The 23521-nt window shown below is 46.7% G+C and overlaps 5 protein-coding genes across 7 annotated transcripts in view; 3 read left to right on the top strand and 2 right to left on the bottom strand.

Annotated features, from left to right (window-relative positions):
• qtrt2 (queuine tRNA-ribosyltransferase accessory subunit 2) overlaps positions 1-17761 on the top strand; it is a 32630-nt gene extending 14869 nt beyond the window's left edge. The window contains exons 9-10 of the mRNA XM_058059581.1: positions 206-1057; positions 17686-17761. The gene's annotated coding sequence lies outside the window, so the exon portion shown is untranslated. The remainder of the gene's footprint in view (positions 1-205; positions 1058-17685) is intronic.
• Positions 549-11516, bottom strand: drd3 (dopamine receptor D3). 3 transcript variants are annotated; one of them, XM_058059579.1, is made up of 8 exons: positions 11373-11516; positions 10073-10402; positions 8016-8128; positions 7447-7583; positions 5999-6192; positions 4460-4522; positions 3729-4116; positions 549-2717 (listed from the first exon to the last, which is right to left on the bottom strand). In XM_058059579.1, exons 2-8 carry the CDS (start codon positions 10364-10366, stop codon positions 2521-2523), a joined length of 1386 nt encoding a protein of 461 aa, XP_057915562.1. In that variant the 5' UTR covers positions 10367-10402; positions 11373-11516; the 3' UTR covers positions 549-2520. The 3 variants fall into 3 exon arrangements, with proteins under 3 accessions (XP_057915562.1, XP_057915563.1, XP_057915561.1); XM_058059580.1 differs by having other exon boundaries at positions 3729-4113; positions 11366-11516; XM_058059578.1 differs by having other exon boundaries at positions 11366-11516.
• si:ch211-161h7.8 (thiosulfate:glutathione sulfurtransferase) lies at positions 15808-17779 on the bottom strand. The gene is made up of 4 exons (XM_058059583.1): positions 17530-17779; positions 16488-16604; positions 16252-16414; positions 15808-16066 (listed from the first exon to the last, which is right to left on the bottom strand). Exons 1-4 carry the CDS (start codon positions 17651-17653, stop codon positions 16000-16002), a joined length of 471 nt encoding a protein of 156 aa, XP_057915566.1. The 5' UTR covers positions 17654-17779; the 3' UTR covers positions 15808-15999.
• Positions 17677-19538, top strand: LOC131108556 (cystatin-B-like). The gene is made up of 4 exons (XM_058059586.1): positions 17677-17757; positions 18525-18601; positions 18663-18764; positions 19014-19538. Exons 2-4 carry the CDS (start codon positions 18536-18538, stop codon positions 19140-19142), a joined length of 297 nt encoding a protein of 98 aa, XP_057915569.1. The 5' UTR covers positions 17677-17757; positions 18525-18535; the 3' UTR covers positions 19143-19538.
• Positions 19539-20265: 727 nt separating this feature from the next.
• On the top strand, positions 20266-21736 carry LOC131108555 (cystatin-B-like). Its single transcript, XM_058059585.1, has 3 exons — positions 20266-21136; positions 21201-21302; positions 21517-21736. The coding sequence occupies exons 1-3, from the start codon at positions 21068-21070 to the stop codon at positions 21646-21648; spliced, it is 303 nt and encodes a 100-aa protein (XP_057915568.1). The 5' UTR covers positions 20266-21067; the 3' UTR covers positions 21649-21736.
• The last annotated feature ends 1785 nt before the right edge of the window (positions 21737-23521 follow it).

Below are 23521 nucleotides of genomic sequence, written 5' to 3' on the forward strand. Positions count from 1 at the left end.
GTGTCAATAATAATATTATTATGCATGAAGTCAATATTTCATGTGTATGTGCATATTTCAATATTTAATGAGGACGTAGGGTACAGTCGGTGCCATGCTGATGAGCAGCGCTTTAATTGGATGTGAATATGGAAGAAAGTGATAGAAGTGACTTTATGAAGGTCTCCTTCTTCTTCTTCTTCTTCTTCTTCTTCTTCTTCAACAGGCCGGACGGATGCCAATGCTAATGAAAAGATGAAAAGGTTAGCGGGTCACTCCAAACAAGACTTGGCTTCCTGTGGGAAGATGAATGCCAACATCCAATTTCAGGGCAATCTGCGTGTTTACATCAGAGCACGCAGAGAGTGCACATGGTTGACATTTGGTCCCAAAGGTGCTGCGCCTTTAATGGAACGTTCAGGCGTGGAGAATTGAAAGAAGCCGCCGCTTATTTGTTTTTTTTACCAAAGCTCCATTGTCTGATTGTTGTCGTGGAGCGTACTTTTGCATATAGATTCTATAGGTCGCTAACATCCAGTATAGCCTGCTAGCTAACAGCTGGACGGATACACACATTTCATTTAGTTTACATTTTATTTTCTGTTTTTGATGTCCGCATTTCAATGGAAGTGGCCAACAAAACAACAAAACAACATGTGACAAGACTGCTGGTCTAATTAAGCCTATCATCCATAATCTTTATTGTCCTTTTCACACATTTTCCTGTCACTCTTGTGCCATTGTTAATATTTCCCCCGACCACGAAATGTGCAATCATTTCTCATTTCTTGTACAACATTATTCACGAGATAAATAATACGACACGTGCATAAAAAAACCGGCCGTGTCAATTTTCCTGTCTTTCACCTCAATTTCCTGTGTGGAGCTTTTATTTTGTATTTCCACTTCCTGTAAGACACCGTGGAGGGCGCCTTGACTAAAGTTTGATGTGTAATCAGTGTAGTATTGACTTCAGCTGAGTCTTTCTGCGAGTGGCGGGATCATCGATCACGTGTCTTTGCTTCGCTACTTCCGATTCGTGCAAACCTGGCGCTTAAAGTTCCCCGTTAGCCTCATGGTAAGTCCTATTTATGTTACTTGTATTTACAGTGGAACCTTGGTTAGCGTGTTCTTCAGTTAACGTCGAAAATGTATGCCAACATGTAGCCCTGGTGTAGTATATTATCCGGCTATGGTCTGAATGTATTTTTAGCTTGTGTCTCTTCACCGTCCATCCTTACAGGAAATGCGATTGGTTCCGCACATGCGTCAGAACTACGTCACTTCTTTAGCAAATTGCTTGTGTGTAGTTATTATATTTTTAAGTGTCTGAACAGAAAAGGTCGAGACCCATACTGTGTTACATAGTAACATTAAATTACATTAGTGACTTTGGTAAAAACACTGTTTCTATCGTCTGATCTACTAAAAGACGTATGTAAAAACTTCCGCAATGCACATAGCGCATGCGCGACTGACAATATACATAAATACAAATGTAATAAAGCCTATAAAACGAAACATAAATTACTGTGATATTTCAATGTAAACAAACCTAAAGAGTGCAATGATGGCTTCATTTGTTTTCATGAGATGATGAACGAACATGAAAGTTACTTTTATCTTCATTGAATACATGAATCTCCATCGGTGTTCCCCACAAGATATAAAATGGACACTAGCTTCCTGTTTTGTCAGGACTTATTCCTTGAATTCAAATCAATGATGTTTTTCTCCTGCTCTATCAACATGCTGGTACTTGAAACCTTTAGCTCAATTTTGGGTGATTGAATTCAAGCAAAATTCATGGCAAAACAGGAAGGTGGTGTCTCGCTGCCACAGCGTGTCTTTGGGAACACTCCCGTCGGTAATCCACCTTCAGTGAAGGTAAAAGTAACCTTAAAGGTTGATTTATCCCTTTGTTATCATTTTACATGTTAGTGTGCATTTGGCTGCACGGTGGTTGAGTGGTTAGCATGTTGGCCCCACAGTCAGGAGGTGGGTTAGGTTAAGATGCGAGTGAATGAATAATTGTCTCTGTGACCTGTAGTTGCCATAAAAGATGTATGGATGGATGGTTTGCATTTGGAAGTCCAACTATAAACATGTTTACTGTTAGCATTTTTGGCTTTCTGGAACAAATTCGGCCACGCCGCAAGCTGAGCAGAACGTAAGCGAATGATCGGGACACGAGGAGGAAGCCCCAGCTGAACTAAAATGGTACCCCCCCGGGGGAATGAGTTTGTGCTTTTGTTTGTCATTTCCATCACGGAACAGCCACAGTGTGAAAATCCTTGATGCGTGTCTGCGCATCACAGCCAGCTTTGACAGGAAAGATAAAAAAATCAGCATGAAAAATGTCCCGTCTTTGAGTGGATGCACGTTGTAAATCCACTCCACTTGGGGAGCGTTGGAGTGCATGTTCAGAACCTCATTTAGTCCACGCCTGCGAATGTGGTTCCCAAAGACGCATGCAGGAAGAAGCACAAAAACTGCAAGTCCACACGTTGTGCTTCCCGAGCGTCTTTCCTGTCCGGGTTTTTAGCAGCTGAGGATCTTGATGAAGGCGCGCCTGAACTCCACGTTGAAGGTGGTGTAAATGACGGGGTTGAGAGCGCTGTTGACGTAGCCCAGCCAGGTGAAGGCGCTGTACAGGCCTGGCGGCACCTGGCACGTCCTGCAGTGCGTGTTGAGGATGTGCGTGACGAAGAAGGGCAGCCAGCAGATGAGAAACACCCCTGAAATCACCACAAAACGACGGCGGAAGTTCAGACAAAAATGTGATGACGTCTCACCATGGTCCTAGAATGAACTTGAAGTACCCAAATGTCCTAATTGTACTAACGTGAAGGAAAGGTTGACGTCCAGCACGTATGGATACAGTAGATTGGTGAGGAAGAGCGGCGCTTGGAAGTGAAAGTCATTGCAAGAGCAGAGCAAACATAAAGACCATCACGTCGCTTTCTAACCGCAATTTATGCCACTTTTAGTGACATGGCATGCTAATGATGTCCATAGACGCCATAACGTTGGCGTTGCCCTTGAACGCAACGTTCTAACGGCCCTCCGGATCCCATCGACAGACAATATGTAAGACCATCATACGTTTATTGTGGCGGCCTTCTAGTCTGATGTTCGGTGCGGTCGCCAGCTAGCCGTGCTGCACACCTCTTGGCGTGCCAGGAGATGATAAAGGACGAGAAGATGACATCTCTTGTTTGTGTCCAACAGGTGCTATCGTATTCGGACGTCCACTGTAACCGTGTCGGGAGGAGGGTTCACTCTGTGCATTGGATTCAACATCTTGCCTTGTTTGTTGCATAGAACAACGGCATGAACAGAGTGAACCCTTTTAGTCGTTCATACTGTCTCTTTGTCTTGGTGGGTGGAGGCGGGGCTGCTCGCATACACACACAGTGTGTAGCCTTGTGAGGAGCAATTTGAGGTAATGTAGTAGAACATTGCAATATATATTGTCATATTTTTAGTGTACTTTTCTTAGAAATAAAGTTAAAATCTCATCTTCTCATGGACCCAATGTCATGCTCGCCTTTATTTTAAGACGTGTAGTGAAGCCTAGAAAAAGCTTCAAGGCGAGCATTTGAGTGTTTGTGCTCTCAAGTTAGCAAAGAAGCGATGGACGTTTGGTGCTAATAAACGGATTCGTTTCTGTTAGAAGTTGATTATGACATAACTTGTTCAATTTCTGGCAACGCCCCCCGAACTCGGACGAAAAGGCACCTACTCACCGAGCACGATGGCCAGCATCTGCGTGGCCTTCTTCTCGCGAGCGTGCATGCTCCTGAATCTGGGATGGCTGATGCTGGCGGGCCGCAGCGACGTGTGCGTGCGTCCGTTGGCGAGGTCCTTCACCTGGCAGCTCAGCCTAGCCGACAGCTGCACGTCGTGGCTCATCTCCGCCGCCGCCGCCACTGCCCCCATGTCAGGGCCCCGGTCCCGGTCCTGGTCCAGGTCCAGCTCGGTGCGGCCGCAGGAGGCGTGGCTGATGCTGCAGTAGTTCTGCGAGTCCACCGGGGGCAGCGCTGAGTTCTCCACGGGGCCCGTCTTTGGGCGCTTGCGCCACAGACAGGCCGACAGCAGGTTGGACTTGGGCGGGGCTAAGGGCTCCACGCACTGCTGGAAACGTAGTAGCGCTAGTAGTACGTGTCATCATTGCGGCATCTAACGAGCTTAATTGAAGCGGCAGCAACTCCAATGATCATGCGGGTTAGCGGCTAATAGCTAAAGCTAAAGACCACAGGCTAACATCTGGCAGGACAATGTCAGCTAGCTTCTGTTCAATACGCAGAAAAACAGTCTCGGCACGTATTTACACCCGAGTTTACTTTCATTTTCATTTAAAGCAACCCACCAAAAGGCTGTGTTGATGCGTGGCATCGCCACCTACTGGCCTGGCATGCACATGGCAGCACTTTGTCCTGGCAAAGTCCAAAGTATGCAAACATGAAATCAGGCCTACCATTTTAATCCTGATGGGAGACAGGTCATGTCTGGTCTTGGCGGCCTCCTGCAGACACGTCTCCTGGCAGACGACAGAAGTCACATGGATTACTCCCGCCTTTTAAAGTCACGTCTTGTCACGCAATCATTGTCTGCCGTTCACGCTCATCCCGTTTGAGATAATGTTTCACACCCGAGACCCGAGGAACTCATTTTTCACTTGATAAGAGAATATTCAATGAAAGCTATTTGCCCGTTTTTGGAAAGTTATTGTGCTGTTTATGATTTACTGCTTGTTTATGTAACGTTATATTCTGTAACGTTATATTATTCCTGAATGGACGCTAGTAGATAAGCGCCATCTAAATGCAGCGTATTCTCATATATTGACATATTGATCATCAGTCAAGCAGTGAATAAAATTGACTGACTTCATCCTCAAGTCGTTGTTGTTTTGATGCGGTGGCGTCGTGATTCACCGCCGACCACCTGACCTCTTTCCCATTCGAGCAAAGCCCCTTTTTTTCAAATGACTTCCTTTGTCTCGTTGGAACGCACGCGGACGCAAATAACCGCTTTGACATTTTCACACAGCATATTTGCCGGCATCAGCTGGGCGGCGTTTTATTTTGGAAGACGCGTGTGTGTGTGTGTGTGTGTGTGTGTGTGTGTGTGAAGGCGCAATTTAAAGGTGAATTATGCGTAACGCAGGTGAATGGTGTCAGCTTGGAAAGCAATATTGCAACGTAAAGATGACCCCATTTCAGACAAGTGTCAACCCGAATAAAAGGTTGATGCCGGGGGGTGTCCAAAGTGCAGCCCGGGGGCAGCTCATGTTTTTGGTTTTTAAGTAGGCAGATGAATGAGACCTGCCTACCTGGTCTCCACCCTGGTTGGTGTGTTTGTGTCTTGTCATGTTATTGTTATTATTATTAATATTATTATTATTAATATTATTATGATGAATCCACTGCATGAGTCCAACTGTGATCTTAATGGACACTTCTCAGAAATGTGTGGGTTTTTTGCAGTTGTGATCAAAACAAGACTTGAGACTTGAGGTGAGAACCACGATTGAATCAAGAAATAACTCCTAGCAAAACAGGAAGTTGGTGCCCGTGTCGATCTCGCGACCACAATCACCTCTTCCATTTCTTATTTCCTGGAGATGCGTTTGGAATTGTCCAATTCTAAACCTGTTTTGGAAGACATTGATTGGCTTTCCATCCTTTTCTTATGGGAAACGTTCCTGTGGTTAATGAAGGCCCATTTTGGTTGGAGTGGTATCTCCCGGGCCAGCATGAAGATTTTCAAATGTGGGGTCTTTGGTGGTTTAGTGGTTGATAGAAAGGTAGATATTGAACGTGAGGAAGAAAAGTGTGGCGTGAATACATTTTTGATCCATTGATGTCAGCATACGACTAAATGATGCTTTCATTTAAGGTTGTAAAACGGAGGCCGGGCTTTATGAAGCGCAGTAAATCATTAACATTCATGAAGGGGCGGAGCAGACCTAGAATAGAAGAAGAAAAGATGAAACGGAGGAGAGTCCACGCACCACGGAGGGCGGCGTGGAGTCCGGCTGCACTTTCCCGCTGGCTTGGCTGAAGGTGATCCTCTTCCTCCTCATCCTCAGGAAGACGTAGATGCGGATGTAGACCAGCAGCGTGACCATGAAGGGGAGGTAGAAGGACACCACGGAGGAGTAGATGACAAAGTCGGGGTTGGAGATGGAGCACACCATGGGGTCGTCTGCACACGTGGAGGCCAACAATGACAAACAGGCCCTGCTTGATATTCAGCGTGCACGTTCACGTGCACGTTCACGTGCGCGACAGCGAGCGCCTTGGCTTCTTCCTGCCCGCCTGATTGCCTCCCCTGCCGTTGCTGGATAAATTCATGCCTGCGGCGGCGTATGGATCTAAGTTGCGTACGTCGCCGTTATCCGCGTCGATAACGTCACGTCTGTTTCCTGGCTCGCTCCTAAACGCCGCAATTATCAACCTCATCAGTAGGCGGCTCGGAATTCTTGCCTTTCAGTCTGGAGCAGCATGGAATTACGTTGGGATGACGATTGGGAAAGATTGGGAAAGTGATGCCAGGGCAGGGTAAGGTGGCCACTGGAAAACCTTTGGCAAATATATCCGATATTTGTACCGACAAAGAGCAGCTATTGGCTACCGAGGATCACATGACCAGCGACCACATTTAGGACATTTTAGGACATTTTAAGACATATTTACCAACTTTTGTCAGTATTTTACATTTAGACGTAAGTGGAAGTCGTGTGTGTGTGTACCGTGTCATGGCTGCGGCTTTCTGCCTCGACCATTGTGTTGTGAAATGTGATCTCGTAGAGAAGGTGTGGTTGTTGACCGCCGTTTTCAGCGTGTCGTTATTTCAGGTGTAACATCAAATGATACGACCAAATAGTCCAAAAGTGTTGTTTCTCATGATGATGATGATGACGATGACGAAGGATGCCGCACCTGACGTGAACCTTGCTATGCGCGCTAACACAACCTGCATTGTTGGCCGCTAATAGAGAAATGGACGAGGACGGGTGTCCTTTAGCGTATTAGCATTGTTAGCATTGCACCGACTAATGTTCTCCATTGCGCCGTGCAGCCATGCGTGACGGCTCCTCCTGGCTGGACCGGACCAGGATGGACATTGCAGTGGGGGTGAGGAATGGTTGGGTCATTCACGAGGCAAATGCGGACCATGCTGCTTGGTGAAGATACATGCGGGAAGGGAATCGGAATAACTGTTTCCTGGTATTCTCCTTTTCTTGCGTGTTCCTGTTTTCCACCTCCCACGGCGAGTTTAACGTTTTTGGTAACTTGCCTCTCTGGGAGCTAATCTTTTGTCGAATGTAAGACCGTATTGGAGCGCCTGCCACCGTCCTGAGGAGTTTCTACTGAAGCCAAGTTCTAAGACTATGGAACGTGCCGAATAAATTCGAATCGTTCACTCTGACCTCCATCACGACCTCGCAGTACTGACCTGTAGTGTTGAAGCCGAACAGCAGGGGGCAGGAGACGGCGAAGGCCAGGACCCACACGGTGGCGATCATGACGAAGACCCTCTTGCGTGAGCGATGCGTGGTGTTGTACAACACGGGCATGACCACGGCCGTGTACCTACACACGATGCAGTTTGATTCCTTTGGGAAATGGACATTGGTAACTACGCAGTGGAGTGCTCTTCTAGCCCCATCATCTAGCCCCATCAAGGCGTGCTTGGAGGACTTGGGTGGAGAAGAGCTACTCCAATCTCCTACAGCTGAGTGGAAGCTTGAATTTACCTCACGTTTCACTTTCCATTCGTGTCTCGATATTGAAGCGTACACAATGCAACACCCCCCCCCCCCTTCCCCCCCAGCACATAATGCAGAAAGGAGCTTTGTGAAGAAAGTTCTAGTTCAGCATGTGGAATGATTTGATGCCGTTATCTCACACCTCCACCACCCCCCCCCACACACACACACCACTTGGCACACACCTGGAAATCACGGAATTAGGGCTGACATTTTGTACGGGCGCCGCTGCCATGGCGACAGCCAGCGCGCTCACCTGTCGATGCTGATGGCGCACAGATTGAGGATGCTGGCGGTGCACATCATCACATCCAGCGTGACGAAGATGTTACAGTACAGGCGGCTGAAAAGCCAGGCGCCACCCACCACCTGCGGAGGATACACACACACACACGGAGGGCGGCGTGAAATTTACGTGACGCCAGCCAAGGACACGTGGACGTGCTTTCTTCCATCTGGAATATTTACGCTCAACTAGGAAGGCTAATTCAACGCTAGAAGGGAGGCCATTGGGGCAACTCGTCAGAACAGTATAGTATAGTACAGTACAGTATATACAGTATAGTATTAGGACCTCACAGCTAGGAGACCAGGGTTCAATTCCACCCTCGGCCATCTCTGTGTGGAGTTTACATGTATGAATGTGATTGTGAATGGTTGTTTGTCTATATGTGCCCTGTGATTGGCTGGCCACCAGTCCAGGGTGTACCTCGCCTCTCGCCCCAAGACAGCTGGGATAGGCTCCAGCACCCCCGCGACCCTCGTGAGGAAAAAAACGGTAGAAAATGAATGAATGAATGAACGTACATATATGAAGTACATATAGTATATCATCAGATAGTATGCAATGATGCCCCCTGGTGGCTGTGAGCAGCATAGGGCGTGACGTCAGCGGGTTAAATGCCTTATTAACGCTCTCATCATCAATAAAAAAATAAAATAGTTCAGACTTGACAACTGTTTGGGCGCAAGAAGAAAATAAAGGCCATATTTCATCATAAATCGTCCATTGATTTCAGCTCTGACTCGTCTGAAGCCATCGTCGCTTCATCAGCATTAAAGGTCCCCAATTATGCAAAAGCCACTTTTTAATGATCTTCTAAGTAATGTGTCTCCCTGACCTCCTAATGAGCACCAAACGAGAAGCGGCACTCAAAAGCTCACTTTTCAAATTGCGGCTTCAAAACAGGCTTCACGACCTGTCTTAAAATAACACAGCCGTCCGTGGGAGCTCCGAGTTCCATTGTTTAGTTTTTTCTTCCGCGAATATGCTAACCTAGCATGATGATGCTGTAATGTTAACACTTTAGCTCACAAGCTATGCTAGCGTTGCTAACCTTGTTGCCTAGTATATGTGATATTTGGCATGTACTCCATTGGGGATTAGCGTTACAGTGGAGTACACATGAAGTGTGGAACCTCCTCCCCCAAAGCGTCCACGACGCCAAATAGGCTGCTCAGACCTTCAGGCGTCCACTTAGAGGTGACATAAAGCCTGCTGAGATAAACGCCCGGGGGCTGCACAAGGCCAAAGATGGAATCTCTTGGATCCAGAATGGGAATGCGGGTCCGCCCACACACACACAACGGACAACGTAGCAACAGCCGCCTCCTGATTTCATCTCCATCCTGACCTCCCGACGCTCGCCCATCCCCGGAAGGGGGTCCAGTGGCATCCTTCCGAGGACGTGCCAGGAATTTAAGACAAAAATGTGCCTTTATGAGGCTCGCCATGCCGAGGCGGACATGTTTGCGGATTCCGGCGACCACGTGCATCCCCATTCCGTAGGAAGTTATGGGAAGGTCCCACCAATGCTGACCTGGATGCTTGTGCTGCATTTCTTTCCCGCCGCAGCCGCCTCCGATTCCGAGCCTCACAAATAAAGCCACACAATGAACATTCCTGCTGATGAATCATTTTGGAGAAGAATGGCCGCCCGTGCGCCGATCAATTCAAGCCAAGATGGTGGCAAAGTTGTGCAGCAGCAGCAGAACGAGTCGGTGGAAGTGGAAATGCACTGGAGTGTTTTGACAGCAAATGGACTTATTGATTTATCCCGTGGAGAGGCGGAGAGCGTTCCCAATGAGCTTGGATGAAATGTTTTGGGAAGGGGGCTCATTCTGGGATGCAGATCACCATCTGTTCCCCAAATCCTCCACCATATTATAGACGTACATGTCCTAGATCTGCATCCCGAAGTGTCCCGAATCCCATTTTATTAGCTACTATGAATTTTTCATATATAAATTCTGATTTATTACTCCACAAATCCCGCCTAGCAACAAGTCAGGATGCAAACATCCCGCTCTCACCTCCAGGTAGACGGCCCAGGGCATGACCAGGGAGGCCACCAGGAGGTCGGCCACCGCCAGGCTGACCACCAGGTAGTTGGTGGTGGTCTGCAGGGAGCGCTCCCTCAGCACGGCCAGGCACACCAGCACGTTGCCGAACACGATGGCCAGGATGAGCAGCGAGTACAACATGGCGTAGTAGTGGCGCTCGCCCTCGCCGCGCCAGGCCGCCTCCGCCGCGCTCTCGTTGCGCTCGTCCCAGCCCAGGTGCTCCGACGCGTTCCACGGCCGCTCGGCACCGCTAAGCATCGCCATGTCCCGGCCTCATGGGGGTGCGGACGTTTGGCAGACCTGTGGAGGGAGGATTGGGAGATGACAGTGAGGTCACATGGGAAACATCAAAACATGGGGGGGGGCTTCCTTTACTCCGTTATGTCTCGTGTATTTCTACTATGAAAGTTGGCAGTCAGTTGGGAGGCGTGGTGCCAGTTATCATAAATAACTGGCATGCGGAGACGGGACCACATTCCTTTCAGGACATGTGTTGAACGTGCCGGCATTCCAGCCTTTGGATTTTCTCTCCATTCCTGTTGTGGAAGGTGCTAATGATGATTAATAACTGGTGACCAACGTGGGCCAAATGAATGTTCCTACATTCCGGGAATGTAGCTCCTGGGATGCAAGGACTTCCTGTCAAGTGCTCTTAAACACAAACCAGCGACTTGTGAGGAGGAGCTGGCACCATGGCGAGGAGGCGTAAATCCACCATGATGGTCATCATCCTCCGTGGCTCTGCTCTCCTCTCGCATCCAATCCCGTCTTATCATCAACACTTCTATCTCGCATCTTCCTCTTCTTCTTCTGAGAGGAAGATAGCGAGGCTGATGTTTGGATCCACTTCCACACAATTCCACGGCTCCTGGCTGATGTGATTGTCCACACCGGAAAGACCTTGAAGTCTCCTCATGGGCGGGGACTTTGTCCCAAAATGAGACGTGACAGGTGGAAATGAAGATAAATGGCACACAAAATGAAACGCTGGCGGCGTGCAGGTGCCATGTTACCTCTTGGAGGGAACTTCCTCAAGGATGTGGATGAAGTTCAAGCAATGATCAGCTGTCGAGATGAATCGCCATGGAGAGTTGATGAGGTTAAATGGAATTAAAGGCTGATAAAGGCTGTCATGGCAGCAGCAGCAGCTTATCAGCCTCGGCCATCACATCCATATGGGATTCATTAGACTCCTCCATGAAGCCATTAAAGCCTCATTTGGGAGCCAATCAACACCGGCTTTACTTTAGAGAGGACGCGTACCTCTTACCGTCTCCCAGTGCGGAAACCATCAGATCCCACGGAGGACAAACATCATCCCTTCAGAGTTCAAAGTTGTCCAGCCATCATGGTCGCCGCGTCCCTGAGTGCCGTGGAGGCTCCTGCTGGCTGCCTGCCGGTGCGTTCGCTGCCATGGCGCGCAGGAGAGTGAGGGTGGATGGATGCGCTCGCCAGACACACACCCGCCCCCCCCTCCCCTCCCCTCCCTGGAGGTCATTCACTCTCCTCCTGCTCTCCACCGTCGCACTTCCACACATTCATCCAGCACATGATGACGACCAGGAGACACTTTCATTCATATCTGACGCCCATTTTTAGATGCGTGGAAGAAACGCGCCTTCTTCTGCTCAGACAACTCAAGCAAGAATACTCAATGAAAGCTCAGAAGGGGGGGGGGTGTAACTTCTCCCTTCACTCCTTCCCTCTTCTTCATTTGTGTGAAATGTCACCTTCACTCTTAGATATCCCCAAATGGTTGTAACATATTTACACGAACCAAAGATCCTCTATATAACAGTACATCTCTGCTGCAATTTTTTCATAAAATGCCAGTCAAAGATCCTTCATACGATTACAGCGTTTTGCTGATTTAAAGGGGCTGCTGCTGCCAAAGCAATGCCAGTCAAAGATCCTCTATACGGTATGCCAGTAGCACTTTCCTGCTATTAGAGATCTGATGCAAAGATCCTCTATACGGTATGCCAGTAGCACTTTCCTGCTATTAGGGATCTGATGCAAAGATCCTCTATACGGTACGCCAGTAGCACTTTCCTGCTATTAGGGATCTGATGCAAAGATCCTCTATACGGTACGCCAGTAGCACTTTCCTGCTTTTAGAGATCTGATGCCAAAAGCAAAGATCCTCTATGTCGGTAGCACTAGGCTGTTTTTAGGAATCTAGTGCATACAATGATGCAGAAACGCCAGACAAAGATCCTCCATATGACAGGAGCGCTCTGCTTTATTTTTTTTTAAAGATCTGCTGCAAAAAAGAAAACGCTAGTGGGAGGAGTTTTTTGTTTATTGTTGTTTGTTTATTGTTTATTTATTTATGTGAGGGAAAAGTGTGGCGACAACCATAGAAGTAGAACAGTAGGCCCGCCCACGCCAAATGTAAGGAAACTCTTTAAACGGGAAGGCAGTCTCTACCGAGAGTGGCGTTTGTGTTTGTACGTAAATATGAAAAGTCGCTGGTGTACCTGGAGCTTGTATCTCCAGTATCTCCTGTGTCTCCTATCCAGCTACCTTGTTCTCCTGTCCTTCATCCACCCGGCCCAGCAGCGCCCAGGAGATGTGTCCCATGTTGGACGTCTCCTTTTTCTTTCACGCCTGCAAAGAATCCCAATTTGTTCCTTTTTTCTAGTTTCAGTGCTTAGATGAGTGACATCCTGTTTGAACATAAAACATAAACGGCAGATAAGTTAGTGAGTTAGAGCCCCGCCAAGGCCTGAGCTAAAAGTTTCTTTTGTGATGACCTCTCTGATGCCCGGCGGGGCTGACAAACAGGCCCCAAGCGACTATTTTTCACCTCCATGTTCAGGTGTCCGGCGTCCTTGGCGCTCCATGGAAATGCGAGCCATCCTTCTTGGACGCTGCCGGTGTGAATCCTAACAAGAGGAACGGTCGGTGTCGGTGTGGGAGTGGGCTGGGCACCAGCAGACTCCCAATTGATGGCGCCGTGTTTGTGACGCACGCTTGGACTCTGTGAGTGATGCTCCTCCTCCACCGCGTCCAAAAGGCGCGAATTGCAATCTTCTTTACAGTGCACTTTGGACGTCTTGCAATCTTTGCAGGGTCAATCAATCTCTCCTGTGAGAAGGCGAGAAACGGTAATTGAGTAATTTTCTCGAAGGACAACCAGGCTGAGTCGACTGAGTGATAAATGAACACTGAATCTATTTTTCAACAGGTTTGATCAACCATCTGCCCATCCCCCGGCCCAGCACCTCCTGCCGAAACTTCTGCCGAAACTCCCCCCATCGACACCTCGAGTGGACAGCCCTACCCCCACCTCCCCCTCCTGCACACAGCCATCCCCCACCACTTCTCACCTAATCAGCTCAACCTCCTCACTAACCTCCCCCCGCACACAGCCCCCCTGCTCCAACCTGACCCTCACAACATCCCAGGTGAGAAACCAGCTCCGGAAAACCAAGGCGAGGAAGGCGGCGGGACCAGACGGCATCAGCTCCAGGCTCCTGAAGTCCTGCGCGGACGAGCTGTGCGGGATTGTTGAGCACATCTTCAACCTGAGCCTGAAGCTGGGGAGGGTGCCACAGCTGTGGAAGACATCCTGCGTGGTTCCTGTCCCCAAGACGCCGCACCCCAAGGACCTCAGCAGCTACAGGCCGGTGGCACTTACATCACACCTGATGAAGACCTTGGAGCGGCTGATCCTTGACCATCTCCGCCCCCTGGTGGGTCCTTCGATGGACCCGCTCCAGTTCGCCTATCAACCTGGCACTGGGGTGGACGACGCTGTCATCTTCCTCCAGCACAGAGCGCTCTCTCACCTGGAGAAACCTGGGAGCACGGTGAGAATCATGTTCTTTGATTTTTCCAGTGCGTTCAACACCATCCAGCCAGCACTTCTGAGGGACAAGCTGGAGAACACAGGGGTGGACCTGCACCTCACATCGTGGATACTGGATTACCTCACCAACCGTCCACAGTATGTGAGGACACGGGACTGTGTGTCCGACACAGTTGTCTGCAGTACGGGGGCTCCGCAGGGAACGGTCCTGGCTCCGTTCCTTTTCACCCTCTACACAGCAGACTTCTCCTACAACACACCAACCTGCCACCTGCAGAAGTTCTCTGACGACTCTGCAATTGTTGGCCTCATCACAGATGGGGACGACTTGGAGTACAGAGGACTGACACAGGACTTTGTGGACTGGTGCCAGCGGAACTGCCTCCAGATCAACACGGGGAAAACCAGAGAGCTGGTGGTGGATTTCCGCAGGCGCATCCACTCTCCTCCAACACCAGTAAACATTCAGGGAATGGACATTGAGATGGTGACATCTTACAAGTACCTGGGTGTTCATCTCAACAATAGACTGGACTGGACTCATCACACAGAAGCACTTTACAGGAAGGGCATGAGCAGACTCTATCTGCTCAGGAGACTGAGGTCTTTTGGAGTGCAAGGGGCACTCCTCAAGACGTTCTATGACTCTGTTGTGGCTTCAGCCATTTTCCAGGGAGTGGTCTGCTGGGGCAGCAGCATCTCGGCTGCGGATAGGAAGAGACTGGATAAGATCATCAGGAAGGCCAGCTCTGCACTGGGTTGCCCCCTTGACCCAGTGGAGGTGGTGGGAGAGAGGAGGATGTTGGCTAAGCTATCATCCATGTTGGAGAACAACTCCCACCCCCTGCAGGACACCTTGACAGCACTTGAAAGCTCCTTCAGCGATAGACTGCTTCACCCCAAGTGTGTGAAGGAGCGATATCGCAGGTCTTTTCTTCCTGCAGCTGTCAGGCTGTACAACCAGCACTGCTCCCAATAGACTTCTACACTGCTATGTACATCTGTGTAATACTTTGCTTTTTACATTCAGTATAGTTACTCCAGACCCCCATTCACTGTGCAATATCTGATCAACCTCCATGTGCAATATTAAGGCTCTAAATGCAATATATTAAGTTCTATGTGAAGTATTTCTATAATGCCTCATATTAACTCACTAGCAAGATCTCAGTGTATAGACTGGTCATATATATCATCTCGTCTCATATTATCTACATACTGTATTGTATATAACTCTGGGAAAAACTGTTGATTTTTGTTAATACTTGAGTCGTTTATATTATTTTTCTATATTGTGTATTTTGTACTGCTTAACTGATTCTGTACTCTTGCTGCTGTGCAATACAAATTTCCCCACTGAGGGACGAATAAAGGCATATCTTAATCTTAATCTTAATCTTAATCTTGAACCTTTTTGTCCACACGCCATTCCGCTGTGCTGTGGGTGTTTGCGCACGTGCTCCAAAAAGGGGTTCTGATTCCCGCTTAAGTTGTTCACTCTGATACTGCTGTGACTGTCAGGCCTGGGGGGGGCGAGGGGGTGAGGGGGAACCTGCTGAGATAACCATGAAGATGGAAGGATGACATTTGGCATTTTGCTGCCATCTAGCGGCCAAAGCACTCAACTGCTTATTGGGAGATCTCTAGTTAAAGGCGGAAGGGGTGGTCATTATTGTAGGCCAGGGGTGCCCAGATGTCATGTGACATCAATCAGCTGACATTAAGCCCCCCCTCCTCATTCGCTCTTTCCCCCCCAAAAGCAGTGGTTTGTAAACTACACAGAGATGCAACATTTGGTCTTTATTATTCCAATTATGGATAAACTAAGCAGTTAGATGCCTATATCTACAAACGCAATATATTGTACATAAATACTGTGTATTTAGTCTGTATTTATAGTAGGCTTGACTTGACTGGCCTTCGTACTGCATGACTTCCACCACACAAATGTGAGCTCATGTTGGATTTATTGATTACCATCAGATTTCATTGATGTCCATCATTCCATCATACAGTGAGTGTGTATTACAGTATAATGCTAGCATCATAGCATAGATACATAAATAGACTCCGACGCCACAACTCAGCTCGCCGAGTTTTTTCTCTCTTGCTCCGCCCACTCGCTGTAGCCTCCTTTATAATGTCTGGCCCTGGCAGAGAAGAAAATCAAGTCAAGGTTTTGACTTTGCGTGCTTCCCATACAATCATTTCTTTCATGTGGACTGCCACAGATAGATGACAATCCTGGGAACACGGTTGCACCCTGAATGCATCGTGAATGTGTCACTTCTCATAAAACCTCCTTTTATGAGTATCATTTAGCATCATAACTGACCTGTTAAAGCCCATCTTCCGGGCAATGTCCAGCGCTTTGGCGCTCCTCCTCCCACTGAAGCAGTGAAAGACGATGTTGTCGTCGTCTTTTGCTGGCGCCCTCACTTGAAATCTCTGCTGAAAGCTCTCCGGGGACATCTTCAGAGACTCCTCCAGAGCGTCCACTAAAGGGCAGCAGCAACAACCGTGCGCTCAGACAAACGGCGTGTTCGTTTGCGTGTCCGTCTTGGCACTTACACGGCATGTTGACCGCATGCGGGATGCGGCCGGCCTTGAATTCATCGGGATTTCTCACATCAAACAGTTGGAGGTCACGCTTGGACAGCATGCTCCTCAACTGGGAGGATGTGACCTCTGCCGCCAAAAGGAAGACGAAGAAATCATCAAAATAAAAGAATTGATTACTGATGTGAGGGTGACGTTACCCACATGGAGATTACTACACTATCAGGATTGATCGGTGCTCTTTTCTACCATCTTGTGGGCATTTGAAGCAACTACTACAGGTGGACGATACTGCAAATATGGGTGTCTTATCCAAAAAGTCAACACATGCAAAGTAGTGCCGATACTGATCAGTACTTTAACTTTTTTTTAAAATATATATTTGTGATTCGGCCTTTAAATGTATTATACTCGCAATCAAACACAAGACAAAGTTTTTAGGCAAGCTAATATTTGTATCGACCACAGTGGTGGGCAAAGTACGGCACAGAGACCACATGCGGCCCACCAAGTGTTTGAATCCGGCCCGCCGGTTGCTTTCTAAGTATTTCAACTTTTAACATACAATCTGGCAACATGACTTGCCAGTCGGATGTCTTATTTAGTAAAAAAAACAACAACAAAACTGTAAAATTAAATGATATAGTTTGATGTGGTGTGACGTTTAAAGTGCTCCTGAAAAAAGGGACATGAGAACATACAGCTGATAGTACAACACTTTTTTACAGATAAAATTTGATAAATAATTAAGGGAAAATTATAAGCTTAACATAATGTGTGTGTTAAATATATGTTCTGCCCCCCCGGGCAATTTAGTCAAAATATTTGCCCAGCCCTGCTGTACCATAATTCCACCTTGGGGCCCTCAACAAACTAATTGTTGAACAATTTAAGTGTGTAAATACAACAATATGAGCAGTATGTACTTACACTACTGTTTCTGGCACGGAAAATGTCAGTTTAAACGACGTAACATCACACAAAGATGGAAAAAGAACAGTATTTACGCTATTCTTGTCCAACGTTAATGTACATCTAATAAGTGTGTATTTACCGCTAACCCACTCCGCCGTTTGGACATCTTCCGGCAGGTTGGCGAAAGAACGAAAACCACTCCGGTAGGATTGTTGGTGCTTGGCCACACTGGGCCAAAGTCTTCTCAAAAGCACACAAGTCATCCTCACACAAGTTTCAATTATTTGGCTTTCAGGTGACCGAGAGGTGACCAGCTACGTCGTCGTCGTCACCACGTCTGTCACCGCTGACTGTTGCCAACTCCTCAGTAAGAAATGTAGCTATTGGCTGTTCTGGAAGGCAGTTACATGACGTCATTCAATTAGCATCTTATTTGCATTTGATTTAAGAAAACAAGTACATTTTTGATTTGTTCATTTAAAAGTGGCGATGACTCAGTCACAACATAATAATTTTAATATTTTATCTCGACCAAAGCCTCTGAAAGTCTATCTTGCAGTTAGGACTGCTTTTATCACACAAGCCCGAAAGGGGCTTGGGTGTAGGAGTCATTTAAGTCATTTAATGAAGACTAAGAAACAGTAGAAATCTGAGATAAAGTATTTATCGTATGAAAAAAAAAACAAATATCCGATTATTTTATTGTATGCAATTATTCGGATGATCATGAGCATTTTGAAGGCAAGACAAAAAAAAAGTCAAGTACAAATTTGGTTTCGCCCACTTTACCGTAAGTATGCTTTGCGATGCGGAAGTAAACAAAGCCACGCCTTCGACTCATCTACTTTGTCTCATAAGAGGGACATAGAGACGATTGTATTGAAAATGTAGCAAGTGCAGTTTGACCACAAAGCAAATATAATCTTGGTGTATACCTAAAATGTAGCTAATGTATTTATATATTAGCTAAACGCTCTAGTATCAAGTTTTAAACAACGTTTAATAATGTTCCACCCATGAGTGAATGGTTCGGTCCGTGAGTCAGCGTCACATGATGAAGTGGCGCTGTTGAACCAACATAGACACATTTAGTTCCGCTTTATTCCTGCCCGATTTGTTCTTGTTGCCTGACAGCCACCATCGAGATGATTTGTGGAGGAATTGGAGATGCCAAGCCTGCCGACGAAGAGACTCAGCGCATTTGCGACGAAGTGAGTATAAATGTGGTCTTTGGACTTTTAAGGTACATTCTAACGCAACTTGCTTCACCAGATGAAGCCTCATGTTGAGCAGAAAGCTGGCAAGTCTTATGATACCTTCACTGCCAAGAGTTACAAGACACAGTTAGTATCTGGGACGAACTACTACATCAAGGTAAGCATTAGCAGCACACAAGCACCAATTGATGCAATTATCATCTGCAGCATCTCTATTATATATTATAATCACCTGGCAGGGATAAATGTTGACTGCTACAAATAATTTTGGTGCTCATGAGTAGAGCGACTGCCAAAAACTGTACTTTAATTTTACTTGGTCCTACTGATGATGAGAGGGGTGCAATGTTTACACCAACAAGTCGACAAATGAAAGCTACAGGTTGTTTCCCATGCTTTTCTGCAGGTGCACTTGGGGGGAGAGGATCACGTTCACATTTGTGTCTACAAAAAGCTGCCTGTCCATGGAGGAGATCTGATGCTGAGCAAGATCCAGGAGTCAAAGAGCCACAGCGACCCCATCGAGTACTTCTGAGACAGAAAGCGTCTGAATGATTCTTTTTACAGCAACAAGCATTAAAAGCACGTCTGTCTATGTTCATGTGGAAGGGGCCATCAACAATATAGGACCAGAAGAATGATACACACATATATAACAAGGTGACTTTGTTGGGTTAATTGGCAATTCTTTTATTATCTCGAGCTTAGACGTAAAGGGATGTCCAACTCACGGTTGGGGGGGGTACTTTTTTATTGGTACTTACGAGCAAAAAGTTGTAATGTAAAAAAAAAAAGTTTTAGTGATCCGGATTCTACAATGCTGACACATAGGCTGTTTTCCCCTTTTAAAATGTAACATTTTTAGCATATTAGTTGGCTTTTAGCCTTTTTTACAAATAAAAACACATCCAAAAGTGAAGATTGCTGCATCTTTTCATCCAAATATTAAAAACCATCCCGATAGAGGATCAACCCCAGAAAGAGGAAGTTGGGAGTCTGAATTGAAATTGGCTCTGATTCCTAAATATGACAAAAGACCAGTCCAAATGACATGGAAATCAGTGAAAAGCCCATAATGATCTATTTGCTTGAGGGGTGATTTCAACTGATTACATAAATCATGCAACACAAGAACACCAGTATGCTAGTTGATCAGTGCCCCTTTCTACCATGTCATGGCCGACTGAAGCAACTACTGGGGTGGACTATATTGCAAATGCCGGTGTCGATCCAAAGCAAATCAACACAGAACCGGTAGTAGTATCGATATATTTCTTCAGTACTTTCAAACAATAGTTGATACGATTGTGATCCTGCCTTTTAATTATTACAACCACAATTAAGCACCGGACAAAAGTTCAAAGCAAACTTTATTGACAACATATCATCCATCAACTAGTCTGCCTTGCTGCCCTTAAAAGTTAACTGTTCTGGAACAGTTTAACTACGTAAATAGAACATTACGAGCAATACGATATAAAAAAAATATTTGTGAGAGTAAACTGTAGAGAACTGAAAAAAAAACATTTAAACAACAACAACACACTGCGGTGGCTAAACGGAAGTAGTCTGCATTTACCGCCAACACACTCCGTCCTTTGGACTTCATCCGTGACGTTGGCGAAAGAACGAAAACCAGACCGGTAAGATTCTTGTTTTTTGTCACAATGGGCCAATGTCTTCGCCAAAACCTATAATTCATGACCACGGGTACTAGATACAGATACTACGGGTATTTATTTGGCTTTCTGCTGACCGTGTTCATTAGTTTCTTCTTCTTTGTCGTCAGTTAGTCAAACTGTCACTGCTACTACAGCGCCGCCCTCAGGCTGGTTGAGGCGTGACTCCTTCGGGAGCTCGGAGGAGCAAAGATCAGGGGCGTATAAGTCATTTGGGGGCCCAAAGCAACCCTGGTCATTGGGGCACTGCAATGAGTTTATTAGTTTATTTCTCACCTCAACACAAGGTCTTCAGCGTGGGCAACAGGAAGTAGGCCAGAACATTTTTCCTGATGTTGAAATCTGTTACAGTGATCTTTTAGCTTTTGTTGCTAGCTACATAGCCATGGTTATATTACCCCCCCAAAAAGAAAAACAAATCAATATTGTTTATCGTCACCTAACAACTTCTCACATTTCTCTTTTGAATATTGCGTTTTTAAAAATCAATAAAGCGGGATGTGCTCGGATACAAAAGTTGAAACTCGCCAAAAGGCCATCAAGTATTTGACATCACGTGTAACCTTTGTTATACCTGGGAAATATAAATGCTTCCATCACATCAAGTTACGGGAAGGATGATTGCACATTAAAAAGGAAAAAGTTCCACCCCCCTCGAGAGTGGGCGGGTCCACGAGCCACGAGTCAGCGTCACGCCATAAAACCAACAGACACATTTGACCTCCACTCTTTTTCCCTGCTACCTTTCTTCTCCTTCTACCGACACCTGACATCCATCATCATGATGATGTGCGGAGGACTCAACGAGCCTAAGGCTGCCGACCCAAAGATCCAGGCCATCTGCGAGAAAGTGAGTCTCAGTGTGGCCTTTAAGGGACTTTTAATGTCTGCTCTAACTCGACTTGCCTCACCAGGTGAAGCCTCATGTTGAGCAGAAAGCCGGCAAGTCTTTTGACGTCTTCACTCCCAAGATGTATCGGGAGCAGGTGGTGGCTGGGACCAACTTCTTCATTAAGGTACGCATAACACACCCCCACACGGGGGCGGCTCCGTCTTGTTTGGGACAATAAAAAAACACAAAAAATAAGCAAGAGAAGAACATGGATTTGTGTTTCTAAACGTGCTTTGCATGTTCCTTGCCCGACAACTGAAAATGTGAACGCCGTCAAAGTGGAATAGAATCAAGAGAGTTACTCACCGAGGTCGTTTTGTCCCGGTGCTTTTCCGCAGGTGCACGTGGGGGGAGAGGATCACATCCACATCCGCGTCTTCAAAAAGCTGCCGTGCAACCCGGGAGAAGATCTGGAGCTGAGCGGCATCCAGGAGTCAAAGAGCCACTCCGACCCCATCGAGTACTTCTGAGAGACTCGGCGTGTGAACGATTCTTTTGACAAAGCGCACCTCTGTGTGTGTTCATGGTGAGTTGTGTCGCGGATGAACCAATAAAGAATCCACACTGACTTTGCTTTGTGTTTCATCTTCAGTGGGAAGACATTTTAGCACATTCCAAGCGCAGTCATTTAAAACGTCTTCTAAAAAAGTGAAATAAAGTTGGCTTAGGAAGGAAATGCTGCATTCCTCTATCATCCCTTGGCACTAGTAAAAGGATATCTGGAGTGGAGTCCAATTTGAAAGCCAGCAAAAGATGAAATAATCCAGAATTTTTATTGAGATTAACGCTGAACAATTATGTTAATTGAGGTCTTTGGTCCTGGGGGGGGGGGTCAAGGGCCGCCTGTCCCAATACTTCTGTACCAGTCGCCCCTTTGGAGACACTTTGTCATTCAATAGCAGGACAAAGTGTCTCCAAACTTTTGACTAGTGGCATATAATAATAATAATAATAATAATAATAATAATTTAGCCATTTAGGTGAGATGGAGTTCAATCCTGTTTCTCGCCTCCTGTATTCAAATGCTGGCCTTGCAACCTTTTTTTGGCCCCATGGCGGCTTATTTAGCCGTCACATGCAATAAAGCAGTCGGTCAGCAAGGCGTGGGGGGGTTTGCTTGGGGACTGGATTCTGCGGAAGGATACAGCCCCCTTTGTCACATGCAATATGTCATGTCTGAAAAGCAACAGCGGGGGCATAAAAACACTCGGGTTTGAGCGCACTACGCAGGTCAAGCGGTCACGGTCAAACATATTTCAAGGAAAAACAACTTGAGTGTTTATTGGCTTAATTGGAACAACTTTTTGCTGCATATTTTCATCCAATTAAAAAAAAAAACGAAAGTGAGAATGCATTTAAATCACACGTACGTGCAGACAGACACCAAAAAGACCTTCCACGTGTTTTTTCACTGACTCGACGTGTTGTGAAAGTCCTGCAGATTACAGAGCAGACTATGGACGCCCCCTCCTTAAAGCATTTGACTCTCCTGTTGTGACACACATAAACCCGCACGTCGTCACATACTATTCAGTCTCAGGCGACGCCCCGTGAAAATATTCACATTTTCATCTGACTTTGCAAACATTGCAGCCACTCCATCGTGGGCTTTGTCCTCCGTCCGTCAGCCTGTCAGCTGCCACAAAGACGCCATCCACACGTCAACACATGACGGCCAGGAATGCTCCAATAACCGGCAAAGCATCCATCCCTTCGTTTCTTACCGCGCTTGGCTTCTTTAGCGTCACGGGTGAGCGGGAGCCTATCCCAGGCGACTTGTTAGCAGTCAATCACAGTACACGTGTACTCACGCGTGTACTCATGCATTTATCAGGCCCCCACTTCCTGACTCTGATCAATACAAAGTATTGATGGAAAGGACTGTTTATCATGTGCTTGTGTTATGATGGTTCACACCTATACTGCAGTTGTATCGTAATGGTACACACTTATACTGCGGTTGTATCGTAATGGTACACACTTATACTGCGGTTGTATGGTAATGGTACACACTTATACTGCGGTTGTATCGTAATGGTACACACTTATACTGCGGTTGTATCCTAATGGTACACACTTATACTGCGGTTGTATCCTAATGGTACACACTTATACTGCGGTTGTATCGTAATGGTACACACTTATACTGCGGTTGTATCATAATGGTACACACTTATACTGCGGTTGTATCCTAATGGTACACACTTATACTGCGGTTGTATCATAATGGTACACACTTATACTGCGGTTGTATCGTAATGGTACACACTTATACTGCGGTTGTATCCCAATGGTACACACTTATACTGCAGTTGTATCCTAATGGTACACACTTATACTGCG

Source organism: Doryrhamphus excisus, chromosome 21, assembly GCF_030265055.1.
Source record: "Doryrhamphus excisus isolate RoL2022-K1 chromosome 21, RoL_Dexc_1.0, whole genome shotgun sequence".
NCBI lineage: Eukaryota > Metazoa > Chordata > Actinopteri > Syngnathiformes > Syngnathidae > Doryrhamphus > Doryrhamphus excisus.